General features: G+C 38.8%; 1 protein-coding gene across 1 annotated transcript in view; it reads right to left on the bottom strand.

The window, feature by feature from the left end:
- The window catches only part of LOC134351968 (actin-related protein 2/3 complex subunit 1A-B), a 55,883-nt gene that overhangs the window by 13,286 nt on the left and 16,793 nt on the right, over positions 1 to 25,804 (bottom strand). The window contains exons 3-6 of the mRNA XM_063058942.1: positions 23,992 to 24,096; positions 13,099 to 13,321; positions 6,224 to 6,331; positions 2,600 to 2,812 (exon numbers count right to left, since the gene is read on the bottom strand). Coding sequence (XP_062915012.1) covers positions 2,600 to 2,812; positions 6,224 to 6,331; positions 13,099 to 13,321; positions 23,992 to 24,096 — 649 coding nt within the window. The remainder of the gene's footprint in view (positions 1 to 2,599; positions 2,813 to 6,223; positions 6,332 to 13,098; positions 13,322 to 23,991; positions 24,097 to 25,804) is intronic.

Genomic DNA, 25,804 nt, shown 5'->3' with positions numbered 1-25,804 from the left:
TATATTCAAAACACTCCTTGCTTGCAAACAAAAAATAGCTTTTATCAAATACTAGATTAAAAGCATATTTTTTATATGCAAGGCATGATTCGGAAACAACTTTATCACTATCATTGTACTTCAGAGATCCTTGTGGGATCTCATTCACTCAACAATAACTTACGTGATACTGATCACAGGGAAAATTTCACAGTGTATCAGTGGCAAATATTAGGTAAAGTGAAACTTCAAAGTGCAGTTTTCTAACCAGTGGTAGGCTTTTATTGAAGCATCCCTGAGTGTGGCCTAACGTTCAACATGCTACTGTTTGCAATGGAGTTGGATGTGTGAAACTATCCTAAAATAAATAGATATTACCAAAGAGAAAAGGGGTCAAATTTCAGAAGTACATTCAGAAGAAGGGATGAGCCACTGAACCATATTTTAAGGAATGAAATGCATCAAATGGAACAAATGTTGGTAAGACAAGACATGTGCAAAGAAAATTTACAAGGATATTGCCTGGATTGGAGAGCATGCCTTATAGGTTGAGTGGAGCGACGGAGGATGAGAGGTGACCAGATAGAGGTGTATAAAATGATGAGAGGCATTTGTGTGGATGGCCAGAGGCTTTCTCCCCCAGGGCTGAAATAGCTAGCACAAGGAGGCATAGTTTTAAGGTGCTTGGAAGTAGGTACAAGAGGGATGTCAGAGGTAAATTTTTCCACACACAAGAGTGGGTGTGTGGAATGCACTCCCAGTGAAGGTGGTAGAGCTGGATATAATAGGGTCTTTTAAGAGGCTCTTAAGTAGGTACATGGAGCTTAAAAAAAAGAGGTCTATACAGTAGGGAAATTCTAGACAGTTTCTAAAGTTACATGGTCAGCACAACATTGTGGGCAGAAGAGCCTGTAATGTGCTATAGATTTCTATGTTCTATATTGGGTATAGATAAGGAAAAGCAACTGAGTGTAAAAACAGAAAAGCAGGAAAGCAGAATTTTTTGAAGTTTGGAAACTGGAAAGAAAGATCAGCAGACAAAACCTGCAATTGAGTAAGAAGTGGTTAGTTAGAATTTGGAGATAAAACTAAGGAATAAAAAAGCTGAACGATAGCAGTTGTGAATAGCAGTTTCACCATTAAAGATATAGCTGCATTTTGAGAATGAGAACTTTCAAAGGGATATATCAAGCTAACAGAATGGACAAACAAATAGTAGACACAATGTGCAAAACTACATGTTTTGATAGGAAGAACAAGGCAGGAAAATCCAATCTAAAAATCACAATTGTAAAGGGGATAAAGACTTTGGGACTCAGTTGACCAAATATTTGTAAGTGGCATGAAAGTTCAGAAAGATAGTTGATAAAGCTATAGTTGGGGATCTTATATACAGGAATAAAATTGAAAAGGAAATTTGTACAGAAATTATGTTGAACCTTTTAAGCTTCTGTTGATCACAACAGGAGTTCAGTAATTCTTTGATTTATGAAGATTTAACTAAAGAATTGTTTTCTACAGAGTACTGACTTTGGTTTGTATATTTTTCGCCATAATGAATAACATGCCATTTTCCACACTTAGGAATGAATCATATCCATAATTCATTTCACTCAGTCCTTTCAACGTACAAAATTTTGCTTAACAGAACATTCTCTGGAAATGCATCCTTTCAGCATATTGAAGAATGTCTCCATTATGTGTGCTTCGAGGAGGATTTAGGAGGGATACTAAGGTCTAACAGAAAAGATATACGAGAAAGTTTCAGCAATAAGTGACTTCCGTTACATGCATAAAATGTTAAAGTTAAGGTTGTTCACTGTGAAACCAAGACATTTAATAGATCTGATAGAAGTTTAATTTTTTAAAAATCCAGACAATATACAAGGAGAAATTCCAAAAGCAAAATAAGACAATTGCTAGAAACAGGAACAGAAAATACTGCAATACTCAGCATGTCACACAACATTTGTAGAAATCAAAAACAGAGCTCACGTTTCAGGTTGATGACAGTTACCATTATTGGAATGGTTAAGAATAAAGGAACAGAAACTTATGATTAGCAAAAAGAACCAAATGGAGACAATATGATTTTACTTTTAGAGGAGTAATTCTGATTTGGAAAACAATTTAAACTGCTGATAGATGCAATGTCTGAAAAAAAGGTGGTGGATGCAAACTTTAAAAAGAATGTTAAAAAAAATTATGGGGCTTACATAAAAAATAGGAAATGGAATTACCTTGATTACTCCTTGAAATTTACTCTTTAAAATTTGATATGACCACAATATTAATTTCTTCTTATAGAAAGTGTTTGTAAAGCCGCTATTATAAATGAATTCCAATATGTGACATGAAGGCTTACATGGTATTACACTGACACCTTGTGGTTTGAACATACATTACAAAAGAAAGCATTATTTTAAATGATTTGAAATATTTTACATTTATTAAAATTAAAACTGAAGGAAAAATTGATTCATCCACCATAGAAAACCTCAACACAAATATAACAGTTTAAAAAACATTAAACTATTTTACAGATTTCTTTCAATGTATTTAACCCTTTTTGGGCCAACAAAAGCCTCCATTAAGCTGAAAATTTAAGAACAATACTTACGCCATATTTTTACCAGCATCAACAAGAGATACAGTGCTGTCGTGACTAACCCATGCCAGGCGGTTTCCTGTGGCAGAGAAAGAAACACTATGGACCCAACCTCCGCTACCGGCACCACCAAACTCTGCCATCACTTGTCCGAAAGGCATTTTGGAACCCCAAGGTGTGGCTGAAGGCTTTGTGTCTACTTCTTTAATGTAAGCAGAAAACACTCTATAAAGAAAACATATCAGAAGTGTGTGAAGCAGCAAAATTACAACACACTGGTTAATATATTAAAAAGAACTCAGATGTTCAGCTGAGAAATGACAGCAAATATTTCAATGTTTATTCATCATAGCTTTTCTGTTCACGTCAAAATAAATTTGAGGTTAAGTGAATGCCTTCACTGTGCTTGAGCATTTAATTTTCATATGCTCCCAATTTCCTATACTGTGTACAAGGAAGAGGTCAGCATGGTCCTTCAAGTCTCCTTCCAACAGAAATAAGATCAAGGCCTAAGTGATCTTTGCTCGACAATAGATTCCTATACTAATACCATCAATAAATTACTAAAATTTGCTTTTCCCCAATTCACTGAGTAACACAATGACAAATCCACTTCTGTTAATTTAAGCTTAAAGGAATTTTGTATCCAGATGGATACCTGAGAAGTTTGTCAATCTGAATTTTCCAAAAAATAAAATTGCCATTAAAAATAAAACCTATTCAAAATAATTTTTAGCACTTACATTTGTGATAATTCAAGGTGCCTATACAATTGGACAAAATTTAAATGTCTAAACTATATCATTAGTAAATTAAAGTTAATAGATTTGAAAATGTTGTTTTGACACACCTTGCATGGAATAGTTTTACATGTTTTCTGTATATACCAAGCAAAACTAAATCAATAAAGAACAGGCCATCTTAAGTATTTATTGAGCGTATATTTTAATTGCATGTTCTCCCTTTGACTGTATGGGCTTGGTGGTTTCATTGCCCACTGTAAGTTACCTCTAGTGTTCAGGTGAATGGTAGAATCTTGTGGTGGTAGCGGTGCGGGTGAGGTTGATGAGAATATGGAAGGAGTAAAAAGGGATTAGCATAAGTGGTTCTTGCTGGTCTTCATGGACTCCATAGGCTGAAAGGCTTGTTTCAGTGCTATATAATTTTATGAGATTTAACTGCACAATAGCCAAAGGTACAAGTTTTTGTTCTAGAGCTTGGGAAGGCTAAAAGTGGACAAAGTATTTTCTCTATTGTAACAAGAATGAGAGAACATAATTTAGGTGACCTAAGAATCTTTGCTCCAGTGAATGTATCCCAAGAGTATTTAAATAATGAAGAGATCTTCAATATAATGAATCTCGACCAAGGAAGTTTCAATGGCATTAATAAAGGGAGCTAACCAAGAAACCACAAAGATATTTGGTTAAAATATTTCACTCTTTCAGCAGTGGTTATAGAAAAGATGGGAACAATGACATTTAAACGAGACATAGCAGACTCTTAGAATATAAAGATAATCCAGGATAGAGTGATGCTGGCATTACTACAATGTTCTCCAAAGCCTATTGAAAATCCACCATATTTTTCATACCCAAATTATCTTACTCTTCAATCAAAATCTGTCATCTATAGTAAAATTTCCAAACTTCACTCCAGTTAGAACCTTTTAAGTGGCTGCAACCTATGCCAACTGAATTTTTTTCTAAAGTAATGTATTTTTCTTGAATTTAGAATGATCCCATTGGAAAAGAGCAAGAGGATAAGATGTGAGAGAATAGGACCAATCCAGTATGACAGTGGATAAGTATGTATGGAACCGGAGGAGATAGCAGAGGTACTTAATGAGTACTTTGCTTCAGTGTTCTCTACCAAAAAGAAACTTGGCAATTGTAGGGATGACTTACAGCGAATTGAAAAGCTTGAGCATATAGACATTAAGAAAGAGGATGTGCTGGAGCTTTTGGAAAGCATTTAGTTGGATAAGTCTCTGGGACCGAATGAGATGTACCCCAGGCTACTATGGGAGGGGACGGAGGAGATTGCTGAGCCTCTGGCAATGATCCTTGCATCATCAATGGGGACAGGAGAGGTTCCAAAGGATTGGAGGGCTGCAGATGTTGTTCCCTTATTCAAGAAAGGGAGTGGAGACAACCCAGGAAATTATAGACCAGTGAGTCTTACTTCAGTGGTTGGTAAGTTGATGGAAAAGATCCTGAGAGGCAGGATTTATGGATATTTGGAGGGGCATAATATGATTAGGAATAGTCAGCATGGCTTTGTCAAAGGCAAGTCATGCCTTATGAGCCCAATTGAATTTTTTGAGGATGTGACTAAACACACTGATGAAGGTAGAGCAGTAGATGTACTGTGTATGGATTTCAGCAAGGCATTTTATAAGGTACCCCACGCAAGGCTTATTGAGAAAGTAAGGAGGCTTGGGATCCAAGGGGACCTTGCTTTGTGGATCCAGAACTGGCTTGCCCACAGAGGGCAAAGAGTGGTTGTAGACGGGTCATATTCTGCATGGAGGTTGGTGACCAGTGGTGTGCCTCAGGGATCTGTTCTGGGACCCTTACTCTTCGTGAGTTTTCTAAATGACCTGGATGAGGAAGTGGAGGGATTGGTTAGTAAATTTGCTGATGACACAAAGATTGGGAGTGTTGTGGATAGTGTGGACGGCTGTCCGAGGTTACAGCGGGACATCGATAGGATGCAAAATTTGGCTGAGGAATGGCAGGTGAAGTTCAACCTAGATAAGTGTGAGGTGGTTCAACCTGGTAGGTCAAATATGATGGCAGAATATAGTATTAATGGTAAGACTCTTGGCAGTGTGGAAGATCAGAGGGATCTTGGAGCCCGTGTCCACAGGATACACAAAGCTGCTGTGCAGGTTGACTGTGTGGTTAAGGCGGCATCCAGTGCACTGGCCTTCATCAACCATAGGATTGAGTTCAAGAGCCAAGAGGCAATGTTACAGCTATACAGGATGCTGGTCAGATCCCACTTAAAGAGTACTGCGATCAGTTCTGGTCACCCCACTACAGGAAGGACGTGGAAACTATAGAAAGGGTGCAGAAGAGATTTACAAGGATGTTGCCTGGATTGGGGAGCATGCCTTACGAGAATAGGTTGAGTGAACTCAGCTTTTCTCCTTGGAGTGGTGGAGGATGAGAGGTGACCTGATAGAGGTGCATAAGATGATGCGAGGCATTGATCGTGTGGACAGCCAGAGGCTTTTCCCCAGGGTTGAAATAGCTAACACGAGAAGGCACAGTTTTAAGGTGCTTGGAAGTAGATACAGAGGAGATGTCACAGGTAAGTTTTGTTCTTTTTTTATAAAAACACAGAGTGGTGAGTGCGTGGAATGGGCTGCCAGCGATGGTGGTGGAGGCGGATATGATAGGGTCTTTTAAGAGACTCTTGGATAGGTACATGGAGCTTAGAAAAATAGAGGGCTGTGGGTAACCCTTGGTAATTTCTAAAGCACATGCACAGCACAGCTTTGTGGGCCAAAGGGCCTGTATTGTGCTGTAGGTTTTCTGTTTCAATGAAAACTTTGGATCTGATATTTCCTATGTAAAACTGCCAAGTATGTTATTTTGAAACCTCCTTCAAAACTGCTGTGCATCTTACCTGCATTTGAAGTCACATGAACCTGCTGCCAGTAAGACATTATTGGGATGCCAGTCAAGGCTAAGGATAGTAGAACGAATTGGCTTCTTGATGTGTTTACTCACCCACCTAAAAGTGAGAAATCGTTAAAGCCAAACAGATGCATTCTTTTATTTAAAAATATTTTCAATTAAGACATTATTGACCATCATAAAACTTCTGTCCATTTAGTCAAAAATATGTTCAGTCCTGTGCACCTCCTCCTCAAATATTGGGCATTGCTTCAAGACAGAATCTTAGTTTCCAGGTGACAATCGGTGCTAAACGTGCATAACATAAAAGCCATTTAGTTTTTAAGGTGAAAAACATTTCAGATCAAGTCCAAAATCTCCCCGAGACCCAACATCCTCTTAACATCAACATTTAAGAATGATTTATTTCTCATTATTGCTTTTTAATTTTTCCATATTACAACTTACCTTTTGTCCCTTTGTAGGTTTATTGCACCTTCTTTATAGCTTTGTACCGTCAGCAAAATTGGATGCATTAAACTTTGTCCGCTTATCCAAATTACTGACATTGATTCTAAAATACCGAGTTTAATACAAATTTAATGGGCTTACTACTATTGTATCTTTTGTCTGCAAATCAATTTTCAGCCCATGCCAATATAGTTCCTTCGCTGCCATGAGCCTAATATTTATTTAATAAGCTTATATTTTAAAGATTTTTTAAAATCAAAATTTTATAGAAGTTATAACACTATGTATAATTCTCCTTAACTGGTTCCTTGACCTACTGATTTAGAAAAAAAATGCACTATTTCATTCCTTACCATATCTTTCACATAACTAATGAAAATCAGGATCGTTCTTTAACCAAAGTTCTCCAAGATCACTTTATTAACAATTACATGCCACTCTATGTCGCCTAGCACAACTTAATTCTTCTGAAGTAGTTACTTCTCTTCATTCCAGTTTTGTGATTTTGAGGTGCCTAATGAGGCCAATGTGGAAAATGAAGAGTTCCATTCCTGGGGCAGTTGATGGCTGACTGGATAGAACAGTGTACAGTTTGTAAAGTGGGCTACTACTCTTGCCATTTATGCATGGCTTTTATGGGCTTGAGGTTTGGACAGCACAGTGGCACAGTAGTTAAAATTGATATGCCAAAGCTCCAGCATTCCAGGTGTAATCCTAATCCTAGAAGAACTGTCTGCACCATTTTTGCACCTTTTGAGACTCTGTGGACTTCCCAGGTGCTTGAATTCCTTCACACAAGGTAAATACATACCAGTTGGCAAGTTAATTCTATAAACTATCCTCCCCTAAGCCAATATCCCCAGTTTTGAGGCCTGAATTACATTAAATTGGTTATCTTGGGCAGACTACATTGCTCACATCTTCAACATCAGACTCCTGAAATAGACCTACATTGCAAGCTAGTCATGGGAAGAGATTACCAGGCAGATAGGAAAAAGAATTAAAGATATGCTCAACCCTCCTTGAAGAACAGTTTTCCCACTGATCTGTCTGGCAGTCCCACAAACTATTACTGTGGCAAAGGAACATTGTGATCATATCAAAGGAGACAATCTGGCCCACAGAATCTCGACCGACTTACGAAGAATCCCATCAACCACATTACCTCATTTATTCCCTGCGATCTATTCCCCTTAATGCCTTTCCAACAAATTAGGAGGATTTTATGGAGACAGTGTACAGGTATTTTTCCAGCAGTTTGAGATACGTGTTGTAGGTTGTCCAGATATCAGAACTTCCAAGGAGGCAAGGATCACTGTTGCTGACAGACCTGAGTTTTGTGCCAGGTCTAAGGTCTTGATTTTTAAATACCCTTTTCCTCAAATCAACCAAAAATTGGGTTTATGTGGGTGGTGAAATTCATCAGTGAAATTTGACTTATAAAAAGGATACTTCATTACAAGGATTAATATTACATCCACCACAGTTATTTTTAAACCCCTTTTGTTTCTAACCTAAACTAATTTTACATATCATTTTCTAGAGCAAATATTGTTTTCCTACTTTTATTCTCTTTATCATTTTGACTCCTACACCATCTCCTTCATACCAGACTGCTCTCTTTTAAAAAAAATCCTTTTTTTTAAAGCAGTCAATTATCTAAGAATACGGAGTTCAAAACTTGTCAATCTGCAGCCGCATCTCCTTACAGGTAGAATCTTAAAAACATTTCAGTCTGGGTCTAATTAATCTATCTGTTCAGAATTTGACTAGTACTTTACCATTCTCTGCTAAACTTTCTCCATTTCCAACCATGCTTATTTATATCCAGAACCACTGTACTTAATATTTAAAGTGTAATTGAATACATAATGAAAGTGTACTGCTGACTATCAATTTTAGATAAACCGAAGTACATTTTCTATTCCTTTATTTTGTGTTTCTTACATAAAGGAGAACTCATAAATTTGATCAATAATTCATCGGGTAGCTTGGTTGCTTAAGTTAAAGAACATACGAACTGTGGAAATCGGGAGGGTGCCACATTTGATCTTTAGCCTTTAATGTGTTAGACCATAAAAACGTAAGATATAGGAGTAGAATTTGGCCATTCAGTCCATCAAGTCCATCCATTCCATCATGGATGATTTTATTATCTCTCTGAACCGCATTCTGTCTTCTCCCTGTAACCTTTGCTGCCCTGACTAATCGAGAACCTATCGACCTCTGCTTTAAATATACTCAATGACTTTGCCTCCACAACCATCCATGGCAATGAATTTTACAGACTCACCATCTTCTGGTTAAATAAATTCATCCTCATCTCTATCCTAAGTGGATGTCCCTTGGTTCTGAGGCAATGCCCTCTGGTTCCTACACCCACTATAGGACAGATCCTCTCCATATCCACTCTATCAATCCCATTCAATATTCAATAGGGTTCAATGAGAGCTCCCCTCAATCTTCAGGAACTCCAGCAAGTACAGGCCCAGAGTAAAAAAAAGTGTCCTCATGTTAACCATTTTCATTCCCAGAATCATTCTCATTAACTTCCTCTGGACCCTCTCCAATGCCAGCACATCTTTTCTCAGATAAGTGCCCCAACCTACTCACAATACTCCAAGCGCTGTCTGACCGACATCTTATAAAGCCTTAGCATTACGTCCTTGCTCTTATGCTCTAGCCCTCTCAAGATGGATGCTAACATTGCATTTGCCTTCCCACTTGACCTGCAAATTAACCTTCAGGGAATCCTACACAAGGGCTCCATGTCATCCCTGATAGTGTCCCCTTTCAAATAAACTATGGCCCGCTCTTTCTCATACCTTTGTAATTCCCTTTACTCCACTATAATACTGATACATCTGACTTCATCTGCTCTCTCAAACTATTGAATTCTATATTATTATAACTGCCCCAAGAGTTTATTTACTTTAAGTTTCCTAATCAAATCTGGTTCATTACACATCACTCAATCTAGAAATGCCTTTCTTCTAGTGGGCTCAACCACAAGCTGCTCCAGAAAAAAAAAATCTCATTAACAGACTCTAAGCACTTTCTAAGTGTGAATACTGCAGGACTTATAACATTGAATGTTTTAGGAGGCAGAGGAGAAGATCATAATTTGGCCAGGACTCTTTCAAATTGTACATGAACAAACATTCAAACCTAACATCTAAAACCTAGTTAATTTAAGAAGGTGAAATGAAAGGGCCGAACAATTGAAGAAGAAATTCAAAAAATTCAATAAATCATAATTCAGATGGATCTTTATCATATTAAAACTTCTCTCTGAAATTACAAATAAAAAGTCTGCATTTTAAAGATAGTGCAGCCACATGCATAACTGTGTTTAAAACCGGCCTGTACAAATTAAAAAAATCAAACACTTGAAGCTAAAAATATATTCAACATTATAATTCTCTCATCTGCTGCAGGGGATGACCTTGATTAGTTTGCTGGATGTACATATTGCTACTCCCAGTTGCTCTCACAAAAAAAGACCACAATGCAATTTCCACTCCACTGTATATAATGTTTAATTATCTCTCTGAGAAACACAGAACAAAATTTGAAAATGTATCAGAAGGGCCTGGGTATGGATTCTGTCTAAAAGTACCAAATTTTAGGGGGATATTAAAAATACACATTGGAGAAAAATTATTATTAATCCAAAGGGTTTGCATTTGTAGTTTTCTTCATCAATAACCCCATAAAATTTTTACAATCAATGCAGCATTCTGATTGGTATTATACAAGAAAATAAAACTATAAAAAAGTGCAAGTGGCTGAAAAATATTATGCTTAAGTCACACTCACTGTGGGTGCACTCTTCATTTCAGCATTTAACACACGAAAACTGCTGGAGGAACTCAAGACAGCAGCATACGTGGAGGGAAATAAAAAATAAAACTAAAAATCGACGTTTCAGGCCAAGACATCAGAAGTGAAACAGAAGAGGGCAAAAGCCAGAATAAAAGTATGGGGAGGGGGGAGAAGCAAGCGTTATCAGGTGGTTGGTGAAGGGGGAAGATGAGTAGGTGAGGAAGGGGGTTGAATTGATAATCGTGAGAAGCTGGGAAGTGACAGGTGGAAGAGGCAAAGGGCTGAAAAAGATAGAACGTAATACGAGAGAATAGTGGACCATGCAATAAAAGCAAAGAAGCAGGGAACCAGAGGGCAGAAGATGTGGATGATAGGCAGGTCATAAGGATGACAGAAGGGAAAAAGAAGGGGCAATGGGGCCAGAGGGCAAGGGAAAAACAAAGTGGCAGAGTGGGAGGAGTCTGAAGGGATTAGTTACCGGAAGTTAGAGAAATGGATGTTGTTGCTGTCATTCAGGAAACTACCAAGAAAGAATATGAGGTGTAGTTTCCCTAATCTGTGTCTAGCCTCAAACTGGCAGTAGAGAATGCCATAATCAGATACATCAGTGTGGGAATGGGAAGGGGAATTAAAATCGTTAAGCCACAAGTGTAACCTTTAGGACAGCTGGAGGAATGTGTGTCCGATAGGGGATTGGTGGGAAAGGCCAAGCACACAAGGGAGTCACAGAAAGAGTGATCCCTGTGAAAAGTGGAGATGGGAGGGGAGGAAAGATGTGTTTGGTGTGGGATCCCATGGAAATGGCAGAAGTTGGATGCAGAAGCTCATGGGGAGGAGGTGAGGACAAGGAGAACCACTCTATCTCTGTTACGTCAGTGGGGGGGTGGAATGGGTTGAAGATAGATGCAGGGGAAATGGAGATGTGGATGAGGTCTGCATTGATAGTACTGGAGGGAAGAAAGGACATCTCAAAGGTCCTGGAATGGAAAGCCTTATTATGAGAACAGATGTAGCTTGGATGGCGGAACCAAGAGAAGAGAATAGCATCCTTGCAAATGACAGGTGGGAAACTGTGGGAATCAGTGGGTCTGCAAAAAAAATGTCAGTCGAAAATCAGTTTCCGGAGACAGAGAAATCAAGAAAGGGGAGTGAAGTGTCAGACAGGGACCAAGTGAATTTGAGGGTGGATGTTGGTGGTGAAGCTGATAAAATGCTGGAAACAGCACCAAAGCAGTCATCAATGTAGCACAGAAAGAGATGGAGAGTGTTACCAGTGTAGGTTTGAAACATGGATTGTTTCATGTAGCCAATGAAAAGGCAAGATTAGCAGGGACCCATGGCTATACCTTCAGGCTGCAGGCAGTGGGAGGAAACAAAGGAGAAGTTGTTAGCGGTAAGTAACAGTTCTGCCAGATACAGGAGGGTGATAGTGGAGGGGACCTGGTTGGGTTCATTGTCAAGAAAGCAGAGAACTTTGAGACCTTCTTAACAGGGAATTGAAATGTATGGCATTGGATGTACATGGTGAAAATGAGTGGTGAAAAGAATACAAAGTGTCATAGATTTAGGTCGGGAGGAACTAAATCAAGAGGGACAAAATGGTGTCAAGATTTGAGGACACAAGTTTGGTGAGGCAGAAACATTGGGCCTACCAGGACAGTTAGATTTGTGGATCTTGGGTAGTAGGTAGAAACAGGTAGTGCAGATTTGGAGAATGATAAGGTTGGAGGTTATAAAGGGAGACCTCCAGAAGTAATGATGTTGATGATGGTACAGGAGACAATGGTCTGATGCTTTTCAGTAGAGCTGTATGTAAGGGGTAAGTAACAGGTGTCCATGAGTTGTCTTCTGGCCTCAGCAAGGTAGAGGTCAGTCTACCAGACTACAACAGCGCTGTCCTTGTCTGTGGGTTTGTTGGTGAGGTTGGGATTAGTGTGAAGAGCAATTGGTTTAGAGGGGTTAATGGCGAGGTTGCAACAGGCGATAGTAGTAAAGTTGAGACAGGTAATGTCCAATCGACAGTTTAAGATGAAAATATTCAGTGTGGGGTATCCAAAAGGAGGAAGGCTTAAGACAGGGATTTACAACCTTTTAAATGACATGGACCAATACAAAACCCCTGGCTGAAGGAGTCATTGGTAGCTGTGGGGAATCATAGCCAAAGTAGAAGATCCGAAGACAGACATAACGGAAGTGAGGCTCAGCATCACGACCCCAGCAATGGAACTTTCTGAGGTGTGGGTGCAGGGGGATATTAAGTTAAAGTTCCTGCTGATTTTGCCTCTGATGTGGAGCAGGGTAAGGATAGTGAAAACCCCAGGGGAGCATAGAGGGCTGGACAGGTCAGAGAGTGGGGTGAGAGAAAGATTCAAAGTGCAAAGAGGGGACTCAGAGGTGTGTGGGGGCAGGGGGGTAACAAAAGATAGGGGAGGCATGACAGAGAAAGGGTCTCAGCCTGCAATGTCAATCATTCATTTCCCTCCACAGATGCTGCCTGTCTTGCTGTGTTCCTGCAGTATGTTTGCATGCTTTTCCATCCAGCATCTGCAGTCTTTATTGTGTGTTGATTTTCACCAGGTGTTCACTTACCAATCATTTTCTCCTTCAAAGTAGCATACGGAGATCAGCCGAGCACCACTACCTACAGCAAATTTATTTTCCTGAGGAGACCACTTCACAAATGTAGCAGCACGGTTAATTCTTAGGATGACCAATGTTGGCTTCCAAACACCATCTTTCTGGCTCCATACGTAGGCATTACGGTCAGCACCACAGGTTACAATGCGATCACTCTGGGGAGCCCAATCAATGCCTACACAAATAGTAACAAACATTTACTGCAAATTCATTAAGCACAATATCCAGCAATCTGGAGTAAATTAACTATGCCAAACCATGCTGGTATATTTATTTTCACTGTTTTCAAATGGCCCAAAGAAAATAAGAACTTTAAGAAAAGAAATCCACAAGTTTTGATCTTTCTTCTAACCTAATCTAGGGTAAATATATATACAGCTACCATGCTGGTCACATCTGTCCAAGCCTAACTTAAAGGACAAGTATCAAAGGTTGCTGAAAAGTTACCAAAAGTTAAAGTTTGAGTTGTTAAAAATAGTACATTTATTAGCTCAAGTACAAACCATAACACTCAAAATTCAATAAAAGATATACCAATAACCTTTCTAAGAAAGTGGGAGTTACAATAAGTCTGTGATATTTTGCCTCAAATTTTTTATAAAATATAGTTCTGTCTAATGACTAAGTGACACAGATGACTGAACTTTTATGACAAGGAAATCCTACGGGAAAAGTCTGGCATTTTAGAACTAGTCTTATTTTCTGGTCTTTGACAAAACTCAAATCATAACATTCAGAATTAAACACTTGTGTTTGCTTTTCAAAATCAGAATCAGGTTTAATATCACTGACACGTCGTAAAAAATTTTTGTTACAGTAGTACATTGCAATACATGAAAATAAAAACCTATAAATTATGATATAAATAAAAAAAATAAATTAGTGCAAAAAGAGAGGGAAAAAAAGTGAGGTAGTGTCTTGGGTTCATTGTCCATTCAGAATCCTGATGGCGGAGAGAAAGAAGATGTTCCCGAAACGTTAAGTGCGTGCCTTCAGGCTCCCATAACAACTCTGTGATGATTACAGCAAGAAGAGGGCATATCTTAGGTGATGGGCATCTTCAATGATGGATGCTGCCTTTTGAAGGTGTCATTGACGCTGGGGAGGCTAGTCCCTATGATGAAAGGCTGAGTTTACAACTTAATGCAGCTTTTTCTGATCCTGTGCAGTGGTCCCTACATATGAGACACTGACGTAACCAATTAGAATGCTCACTAAGGTACACATGTAGAAATTTGCAAGTCTTTAGTGACATACCAAGTTTCCTCACACTCCTCATGAAATATAGCTGCTGTCGTGCCTTCTTTGCAATTGCATCAATATGCTGGGCCCAGGATAGACCTTCAGATATTGAGACCCAGGAACTTGAAACTGCTAATCCCTTGATGAAAAAGTCCACAATCAATTCCTTGGTTTTAATGATGTTGAGAGCAAGGTTGTTATTGCAACAACACTGAACCAGTCAATCTAGCTCACTCCTATACACCATCTGAAATTCCTCCAACAATAGTTGTGTCATCAGCACATTTATCGATGCATTTTGAGCTGTGCCTAGCCACACAGTCACGGGTGTAGAAATAGTATAGCAGTGGGCTAAGTATGCATCCTTGAGGTGTGCCAGTGTTGATTGTCAGCAAGCAGATGTAATTTCTGATCCATACTGACTGGTCTCCTGGTGAGGAAATAAAGGATCCAGTTCCAGAGGCCCAAGATTTGGAGCTTGTTGATTAGAACTGAGGTTATGATTGTGTTGATCACTGAACTGTAATCAATAAACGGAAGCCTGGGGCAGGTATTGCTATTATCCAGATGATCCAAGGCCAAATGGAGAGCCAGTGAGATTGCATCTAGCGTAAACGTATTGGGGCTATTGGCAAATTACAGTGAGTTTAGGACCTTGCTTATGCAGGAATTGATTCTGGCCATTCCAACCTCTCAAAGCACTTCATCACAGTAGATATGAATGCAACCCGGTGAAATGTAGTCATTGAGGCAGCTCAGCCTACTCTTCTTAGGCATTGGTATGACTGTAATCCTTTTGAACCACATGGAACTTCTTACAGCAGCAGCGAAAGTTTGAAAATGTTCTTAGTACTCCTGCCAGTTGGTTGGCAGATTTTCAGTGCCCTACCAAATACACCATCAATGCCTGATGCCTTGCAAGAATTCAGCCTTTTGAAAGATATTCTGATGTCAGCCTCCAAGACAGGAAACCCATAGTCATCAGATGCTGCAAGGTTTGCGCAGGTGTAGTTTAGTCTCCCTTTCAAAGCATAAAAAAGCGTTGAGCGCATCTGGGAGTGAAGCATCACATCCATCACGATGTTAGGTTTTGCTTTGTAGGAAATAATGACCTGCAAATCCTGAGAGAGCTGACATGAATTGATTCCATCTCTAATTTCTACTGGAATTGTTACTTTTCACTCTTAAAATAGACTTCCATAGGTCGCACCCAGACTTCTAGTCTAGCCCTCAGCAGACTATGAATTTCCTGGCTCCTCCTTGGTTTCTAGTTTGAGTATGTCCAGTATGTTCTTGAAGGCACACTCATCCATACAGGTCTTGATGAAGTTGGTGACAACTGTGGTGTATCCATTCAGATTCAAAGGCGAATCCCTGAATATTGTTCAGTTCACCGACTCAAGGCACTCCTGTAGGTGTTCTTCTGCCTCCCTTGACCATACCCTCTTGTTCTTCACCAACTGTACTGAGGTTTTCGGTCTCTGCCTCTACTCTGGAAGTAGAAGTACAGCCAGGTAGTTGGACTTTCCAAAGTGTGGGCATGGGATGGCACGGTAAATATTCTTGATGGCGGTATAACAGTGGATCAAATGTGTTGGCTTCTTTGGTGCCCTAGGTGATACATTGGTGATAATTGTTCAGAGACCTCTTAAAGCTGGCCAGGTTGAAATCCCCTGCAATAATAGGGAAGACATCCGAGTGTGCTGTTCGTGACTGCTGATCATGGTGCTCAGCTTCTCCAGTGGCTGCCTGAGGTTGGCTTGAGATGGAATGTACACCACCACCAGGATGATGGCAGAAAAAAAAATGGCATTTAACCGCTAGATGTTCCAGATTGGGTGAGCAGGATTGAGACAGAACCACTACGTCTATGCACCACAATGAGTTAATCATAAAGCATACTCCATCTCCTCTACCTTTAGTAGACTGAGCTGTCCTGTTTTGTGAAGAATGGTGAAGTCATCAGGCTGCAGCACTGCACCAGAAATGATAACAGTGAGCCATGCTTCAGAGAAGCAAAGTACACAGCAGTCCATGATGTCCCTCTGGTACTACAATTTTGCTCTAAGGTCTTCAATTTTATTTTCCAGAGACAGTACATTCACCAGCAGGTTAGTTGGGGAATTGGGTTCCAAGGCCTTTGTGTTTCATCGTACCTGTAGTCCGGCTAGTCTTTCATACTTCCATTCTCTTAAAGGGGAACTGTACTGGCAAAAGTGCAGTTTGGGATCTGCCAACTAAGTATCGATAGATACTTTATACTTTAAATTATTATTTTTTTTAAATGTCTTAAAACGATGTTGCTTACTGAAGTAAGCATGGCTATGACTGTGGATTTCAGCCGTAGTCCTAAACAGAAATATCTGATGATTCCCATTGGAGCTGCATGCAAAGAGACACCACTTATCGTCGCCATTTTGTTTTTGGTTGCATGATAAAAGAGAGCAAAGTCAGCATGGTTTCATTAATGGGAGATCTCGCTTGGCAAATCCATTAGAATTCTTTGAGGAGGTAACAAACAGTTTAGACAAAGACCAGTTGGTAAATATTATTTACTTGGATTTTTAGAAGGCCCCTGACAAAATGCCACGTGTGAGGCTACTATGAAAGGTTAAGAGCCAAAGGTGTTGAAGACAAGGTACTAGAATGGATAGAAGATTGACTGACTGGCAGAAATCAAAAACTTGGGGATAAAGGTGTCCTTTTCAGGGTGGCTGCTACGTGACTAGTGGAGTTCTGCAGGGATTACAATTGGGGCCACAACTTTTCAATTTGTACATTAATGACCTTGGTGAAGGAACTGATGGTATTGTGGCCCAGTTTGCAGATGATATACCAATATAGATAGAGGGACAGGTAGTATCGCACAGGTAGGAAGCTGCAGAATGACTTCGACAGATTGAGAGTGGGCAAAGAAGTGGCAGGTGGAATACAATGCAGGGAAGTGTGGGGTTATGCACTTTGGTAGGAAGAATAAAGGTGTGGACTATTTTCTAAATGGGAAAGAATTCAGAAACCATAAAGCAAAGGGCTTGGGAGCCCTGGTTCAAGATTCCCTTAAGGGTAACTTGCAGGTTGAGTCAGTACAAATAAATGAAGGCAAATGCAATGCTTCCACTTACTTTGCAAGAATTAGATCTTTTATGATGTAAGGTTATACTTCTGAGGCTTTATAAGGTATCGGCCAGATTGTATTTGAAATGTTGTGCGCATGTTTGGGGCTCCATATGAAAAGGAAGATATGACAGCCCCAAAAAGGATCCAGAGTAGGTTCACAAGAATGATCACAAGAATGAAAAGCTTAACATATGAACACATTTAATGCCTTTGGGCCTGTAGTCGATGGAACTCAGAAAAACGACAGTGGAATCTTACTGAAACCTTCAAAATACCGAAAGATCAGGATAAAGTGAATGTAGAGAAAACATTTCCATTAGTACTAGAGTCTACGATGTGAGAGCACAGCCTTGGATATCTTTTTATTCTCTTTAAAACTGAGAAATTTGAGGAATTTGCCAAGTCAGAGGGTGATAAGTTTGTGGAATTTGTTGGCTGAGGGTTGTGGGGGCCAGGTCAATGGGTTTATTTAAAGTAGAAATTGAGAGGTTCTTGATTGGCAAGTCAGTCGTTATGGGAGAAGGCAGGAGGATGAGGTTGACATGTTTAAAAAAGTTTTTTTTTTAAATAGCCATGATAGAATGGCAGAGCTTGCTCAGTGGCTGAATAGCCAAATCCTGCACCCATATTTTGTGTCTTATATTACATATTTCTTGAGTTTAAGATAGTTTGTGGATATAGTGAGAAATCGTATAATGAACACCCAAACACCAAATACCTCCAATAATTTAAGAATATGCTATTAAATATCAGATGCACAACCTGTAAGATAGCTCAGATTCAGAAGTATATTTACAGAGAAAAAAAACAAGACAGCTTAAAACATTTACATTAAATCAAATTTGCAATGTTTTGCAAGTTAGTTTAGTTTTAAAAATACATCTGGAGAACACACACCTTACACATGTAAATTATTAAATACAATGAATTTAATCAGAAGAATTTCTTTCTTTCTTTTTAAATCTTTTTATTGAGTAAGTATACAAAAAAGGTAAGCCATATAAACATTAATACAATGTTAAAGTATAATAAAATTCCAAAAGATAACAATACCAAAAAGAAAATACTACAAACAATGTAATTTAAGCATAAGAAACCAAGATAACATAATAGTATACTAGATTTTATATATATCAATGGAAAAAAAGAAAAAAAAACCCCAAAAAAAAACCCACCGTGCAACTAACTAAAAGCAAAGCAAAGCAATGGGCTAACTTGAAACCAAACAGAGTTAAACTTAAAATCACGTCCTCAATCCCGACCTCCATTAAAACAGTGAAAAAAAAAACAAGAAGGGTAAATATTACATTAAATGAAAATATCGAATAAAAGGTCCCCAAATCTGTTCAAATTTAAATGAAGAATCATAAAGGTTACTTCTAATTTTCTCCAGATTCAAACATAAAATCGTCTGAGAAAACCAAAAAAAGGTAGTTGGAGCATTAAGCTCTTTCCAATGTTGTAAAATACATCTTTTCGCCATTAAAGTAAGAAATGCAATCATTCTACGGGCTGAAGGGGAAAGATTACTAGAAATTTTAGGTAGTCCAAAGATAGCAGTAATAGGGTGAGGAGAGATATCTATATTTAATACCTTAGAAATAATATTGAAAATATCTCTCCAAAATGTTTCCAAAGTAGGGCAAGACCAAAACATATGAGTTAAAGAGGCTATCTGCCCCGAACATCTATCACAGAAAGGATTAATATGCGAGTAAAAACGCGCTAACTTATCTTTGGACATATGTGCTCTATGAACCACTTTAAATTGAATTAGGGAATGTTTAGCACAAATAGAGGAAGTATTAACTAATTGTAAAATCTGCCCCCAATCATCCACAGAAATGGTAAGCCCCAATTCCTGTTCCCAATCTACCCTAATCTTATCAAATGGAGCTTTCCTAAGTTTCATAATAATATTATAAATCATAGCCGATGCACCTTTCTGATATGGATTAAGGTTAATTATCGAATCTAAAATATATATAGGAGGAAGCATTGGAAAGGAAGAAAGTATAGTACTTAGGAAATTTCTAACTTGTAAATATCTAAAAAAATGTATTCTTGATAAGTTATATTTATTAGATAATTGTTCAAAAGACATAAGGGAACCATCTAAAAATAAATCCAAAAACCGTAAAATACCCTTAGTCTTCCAAGTTTGAAAAGCGCGAAAAGTAAAAGAGGGAGGAAAAAATATGTTACCTAAAATAGGAATCGCTAACCCGAATTGATTAAGATCAAAAAATTTTCTGAATTGAAACCAAATACGCAAAGCATATTTAACGATCGGGTTAGAGACCTGCTTAAGGCGTTTCGAATCAAAAGGAAGAGATGAACCTAAAATAGAACCAAGTGTATAACCCTGAACAGATTGTAATTCCAATGCTACCCATTTAGGAATAGATAGTATGTCCCGGTCAAGTAACCAAAATTTCATATGTCGAATATTAATAGCCCAATAATAAAATCTAAAGTTAGGTAATGCTAAACCTCCATCTCTCTTAGCTTTCTGTAAATGTATTTTACCCAGTCTCGGATTCTTATTCTGCCAAATAAATGAAGAAATTTTAGAGTCGACTTTATCAAAAAAAGATTTAGGAACGAAAATTGGTAAATCAGAAGAATTTGACTTTGGAAAAATTCATGTCCCTGATGCACTTAACCTTACGATTTCTGCTGAAATCTTAAATGAATACAAAGCCGTTTTTTTGGTAGCTCACAGGATCCCTGAACAGCACAAATATGCTTTACTGATGCAATTACTTTTAGAATTATGTTACTTAAAATCTGCAAACATCTTCTTGGGTCTAGAGGTAGTGAATGCTTCCATGAACAGTCTGAATATCTTTTATGAGAATAGACATATGGCTTTTTGACAACATCTGTAATTGAATTGGACCAAACTAGGGGAAATTTTGAGACTGAGGTGGGGGGGGCAGGGGCGGGGGGAAATCAAGAGACCAAAATGTCTTCCTACTTCCTAACCCATGACCAAATGGAGGACCATTAATAAAATTTCCATAATGCAGTTGTGGTACCTGACAGCACCACCCTTTCGCTCCTGTGCTCTGCCCGGTCTTCTGCAGCTCACCTTCCACCCCAACAATTTCCACATTCAATGGATCACTTTTTGTAATTTTTACCGGCACCATCAACATTCCACCTGCAGTCACATCTACTTGTTCCTTTTCAGCATTTCAAAGGGACCATTGTCTTTGAGATTCTCAGCTACTCTTCTGTCACTATCAACCACTTCATTTTAAATGCAGAAAAATGAAACCTTTCACTTCTTTGTTTCTTCATGTTCAGAGAACCAAGCAGTCTAATTGAGTAAGTGATTCACTTGTACTTCTCCCAAACTCCTGTACAGCGGTGTTCACATTGTGGTTTCATGCACATTTGATAAATCAAACACAAATTGGGTGACTACTTTTGCAGATAAACAGCTTTCAGTATGCAGGGATATTTCTGACTACCCAGTTGCCTATTACAATTTTCCATTCCCCTCTGACCAACGTGTAGACTCCCATTATAATGAGGTTCAAAGCAAGCTTCTGGGAAAGCACATGATCTTCCTCTTGGGCAATATATCAAATTCCCTGACAACTTGCTTTCTCTGTATGTATCAGAATTGGGCCCCCGTGCTACAAGACTGTGAAACTGGCTCAGTTTTTCTTTCCCACTCTATAAACTCACCTTGATCTGCAGCACACCACAGTTCATTGTTGCTCTAATACACTGAACTATTCATTTTCATGGCAACACCAACATGAATCTATCAAAAATACTCCCTTTTTCTAACCTGTTCCTCCAACTTCCTTGTAATTTAAAACCAACCTTTTTTTTTAAAAAAACCTCTTTTCCAACCTGACAAAGGATCTTCAACCTGAAATGCTAACTGTTTATTCTTATACAGGTGATGGGTGTTTCCAGAAAGTTTACTTATTGTTGAAAGATACATGGGGATGGGAAGGGGCAGAAGTAACTTCAGCAGGGTAAGATACTGGCACAAGCAGCAGCATTCATGAGATTGTGTTCTCAAACAAGTGACAGCGTATGTGTGGGTACCATCCTTACAAAATTAATTCTGCATTCACCTGTGGGAAACCACGGGGATTGCAAGAGATTCTCCTGATTCTTTGGGAGAAACCAGGGCATCCTGCATTACCTCAGTCTCCGATGAGCAAAGAATGCAAATAGTAATCAGGAAGGGGCCCTGCAGCTGGTGAATGATCTCATTCTTGGAGAGATTAACAATTTGCATTTGAACATTAGGAATTCACAGTAAATCAAGAAGAAAGAGCTAAATAGCGAAGTGAGAAGTTGAAAGTAGACAGAGACTTGGGAAGTAGTTAGGGAAAGGAATGAGTTTGAATAATGTTTCATGACCACGCAGAACGTAATACCCAATTGTCTTGAACCTCCATGCTATTAAGCAAAATTTCAATCTGCCCGGACAACATGAAAGCTAGCACTCAACAGCAATGCCTTATTAAAGTAATTCAACCCAAGCATCTTCCGTTCCTCAGAAATGCAGTGGAAGCAGAACAAGCCTCATTGAAAGACATGATATTCCTTTATTGATCCCAAAGGAAATTAGTGTCACAGTATCATTACAGGTGCACAGATATACAAATATTAGAGAAGTAGGAATGTAAAAAAATAAGTTACCTCAAACATTCTAACAGGAGGGGGTTATTACTTCCCTGGCTATAGGTTGACTCATTATACAGCCATATGGCCAAGGTCAAGAACGACCTCATACAGTGTTCTTTGAAGCAGCACAGCTGTCTTAGCCTATTCCTAAAAGTGCTCCTCTGTTCAGCCAAGGTGGCATGCAGAAGGCGAGAAACATGGTCCAGAATTGCCAGGATTTTCCATAGGGTCCTTTGTTCTACCACAGCCTCTGATGTGTCCACTTTGACTCCCATCACAGAGACAGCCTTTCTAATCAGTTTATTGAGCCTATTGGCATCACCCGTGTTAGTACCACTGTCTCAGCACACCATTGCATACAAGATGGTTCTGGTGACAACAGACTGGTAGAACACATGAAGCAGAGGCCTGCATATTCCGAAGGACCTCAGTCTCCTCAGGAAGTAGAGGCGACCCTGGCCCTTCTTGTACACAGCCAGTGTTGGTGCTCCACTCAAGTCTGTATTCCAGGTGCACTTACAGGTACTTGGAGGTGGTGAGGACCTACAAGTCCTCACCATCAATAATAACAAGCACTGCTGCAGGCTTAGTCTTACTAAAGTCCATCACCATCTCCTTTGTCTTCTTGATGTTGAGCTGCAGATAAGTCAGCTTGCACCATTTGACAAAGTCCTCCACCAGGGTCCTGTATTCATTCTCCCACCCTCCCTTTATACACCCCAACTATTGCTGCGTCATTACAGAATTTCTGCAGATGACGTGACCTGGTGTTGTGTCAGAGGTTTACAGGGTAAACAGGAAAGGAGCCAATTCAGTCCCGTGGGGCTCCAATGCTGCTTATAGCCATGTCTGACACAGTTCCGAAGCTGCACAAACTGTGGTCTGCCAGTCATTCCATTATCCAGGATACAATGGAAATGCCAACCTGCACTGAATGGAGCTTTTCACCCCAACGAGGGCTGTATGACATTGAAGACATTTGAGAAATTAAAACATGATCCTCACAGTGCTTATCCAAATAAGAGAAGGTTCTGTTCAGCAGGTAGATGATAGCATCATCAACTCCAATGTGTGCCTGGTAGGCTAACTGCAGAGGATTGAGGCTGATCTGACCAGGGAATGGAGGTGAGCCAGCACCAGCCTCTCTAGGGTCTTCATGATGGTGAGAGATCAGGGCTACTGGATGGTAGTCATTCAAGACTTTTGGTTGGCCCTTCTTGGTACTGGGACCACACATCATGTTCTCCACACAGTCGGGACCCTTTCCAAGCTGAAATTCATAGGAAAAACACTGTATAGCAGCATCAGCCAGGAATGTGGCTATAGAATCCTTTGTGAACTAGACATGTCCTCTGAAAGTGCATCTTCCCAGTTGACGTGAAGGTAAATTTTATTAACAATTAGGTATGGTATGACCAAACAAATTATTCCATTGCAAGTGAACATACAAAACAAGTTTTGACCAATCAACATAATTTACCATAGCATTAAGATATGCTGCACTTCTTAACCTGTGATCATACTTTATTTTGACAAAATTTTGAATTTTTCAGCATTTCTAATCCCTTTGAAGTTGGTATAAACATAAAAAGTAAAATAATTTTGTAATTCGTTATATTCTTCTTCAAACTGCAGCTGAGGACCAAATTCAGCAATGGAACAGCTGGGTTTTACTCTACTACATCCCTGCAATGTAGTAGCATATTCGGCTGACTCCAAGTTAACAACTATTATCAACATTTTCATGACACTGGATGGAAACACCAGTTTCAAATGAATTTTAAGTATAAATATATAGATTTAATAGTGCTAGACTTGTTTTTGTACCTGTTATTCGACCATTATGTTCCTTCAGTTCATGATTCTTGACCCACTGATTTCCACTTTTCTTATAAATATGAACCTCGTGGTTATTGGGACTCAGTGCTATCTCTGTAGAAACAAGAAAAAAAATCATGAAAAGTCCCAATATACAAATCAGTGACATTTGTATATCAGATATATAAGGATAAGATCTAAAATTGATGTGCTCTAAAAGATAAATTTACCAGTTGAGCAAAACTCTGGCTAAACAAATCCTTGTATTGAACTGACTTGACTGCTTGATTTACACTACACCACAATGATCATCGGCAAGTTGAAAGCACAGTATAAACACCTGGTGACTTACCAGAATTGTACATTTACTTGTATATTAATGTCTGAAATCCTCTGCTATGGAAACGGTAGGTGCAAGATCTACATGCAAGGTGCACATGAGCTAGATAGATCAGCTAGTTGAGTGGTGCCACAGCAACAATCTTGCACTCAACATCAGTAAGAGCAGGGAATTGATTGTGGACTTCAGTAACAGGAAGTCAAGGGAATACACACCAGTCTCATACATATACATATATACACACACATATACATGTGTTATCTATCTCAAGTGTTCAAAACCCATTTGTCACAAACTGAGGTATAGTATATATTTCTTACAACTGGATATCATGTCCTTTAACTTATAATTCTATTTAGATTTTGAGTAAAATCAAATGCCTTAAATTAAAGAAAATCCATGAAATGAATCCAGTTACATTTTAGATAATTATAAACCTTAAATGAGCAAAATACATAAATAACAAGCATAATTCTAGTCTTAATTTTGTGTAACATAGTTCACTGGATTGTCTCACAGTTAAAATACATGAAAAGAAAACATACCCAAGATTGCTAATGGTTGGTGGTAAGATTGAGAAAGCTGTACAGCAGTCACATTCAGGGCATTAATGATTTAGCTTTAATTGACATGTAGTTTTATCTGAACACTAAAATTTCAGACATATTTTTGAATAGCCCTAGCTAAAGAAAAGAAACTTACATTTATATCAAGTATTTCAGAAGTCCTCCTGAACTAATGAACTTGGTTGAAACAGCTCTGTGGCAGTCAGCTTTCATGAACAGGAAATTAAATAAATGGCCAGGTAGCGTGTGGCAAGGTAATGTGTTTTTGTTACTACTGGCATTAGGAATATTCCACACTTTCTACAGAAGAGGACACTTTAGTTATATTCTAAATCTAACCAGAATATGATTTTTGATGTAGATGACATATTAAAAACAGGCAGACAGAATATTCTATAGCTGTATTTCGAACACCCCAAGTATTAAGTACTTCCAACACAGTTAGTTCAAAATTGATAGGGCATGACACTTATTACTTGAATCAATGCAGACCAAGGGCAAGGTATAAGATTCCTGGATCCATTTCTGACACTCAGCTGTACTTTAAAAAAAATTTCTACTACCTCCAACATTCAACATTGTCTGCCAATTAAATATTAGGAATACTAATATCACTGTTCACCATCCAATGATCCTATTATTAATCTCAGTAGAAACAGAAGCTACAGTCCACTTCACATGTAACGGTGTTCTATTATTGATTACGAAAAGTATCTTATTACACACTCGTGACATCACTACACCAACTATTTCAACCTCCATGCCAACACTCACTCCACCCCATCGTAGTGCATCAAATGTTGAATTCTTTATCAATGTCACTCATTCCTCTCCGCTTGATAGTTCCTGAAGCATGTCCCATCTTCAAGCCTCTGCCAAATTTGTTCTTAAAAAGTTTGTATTCTATATAACACCA

The sequence above is a fragment of the Mobula hypostoma genome, chromosome 9 (assembly GCF_963921235.1).
Source record: "Mobula hypostoma chromosome 9, sMobHyp1.1, whole genome shotgun sequence".
NCBI classification, from domain to species: domain Eukaryota; kingdom Metazoa; phylum Chordata; class Chondrichthyes; order Myliobatiformes; family Myliobatidae; genus Mobula; species Mobula hypostoma.
Note: the sequence above shows the minus strand (reverse complement) of the source record. Positions and strands in the feature narration are given on the sequence as shown.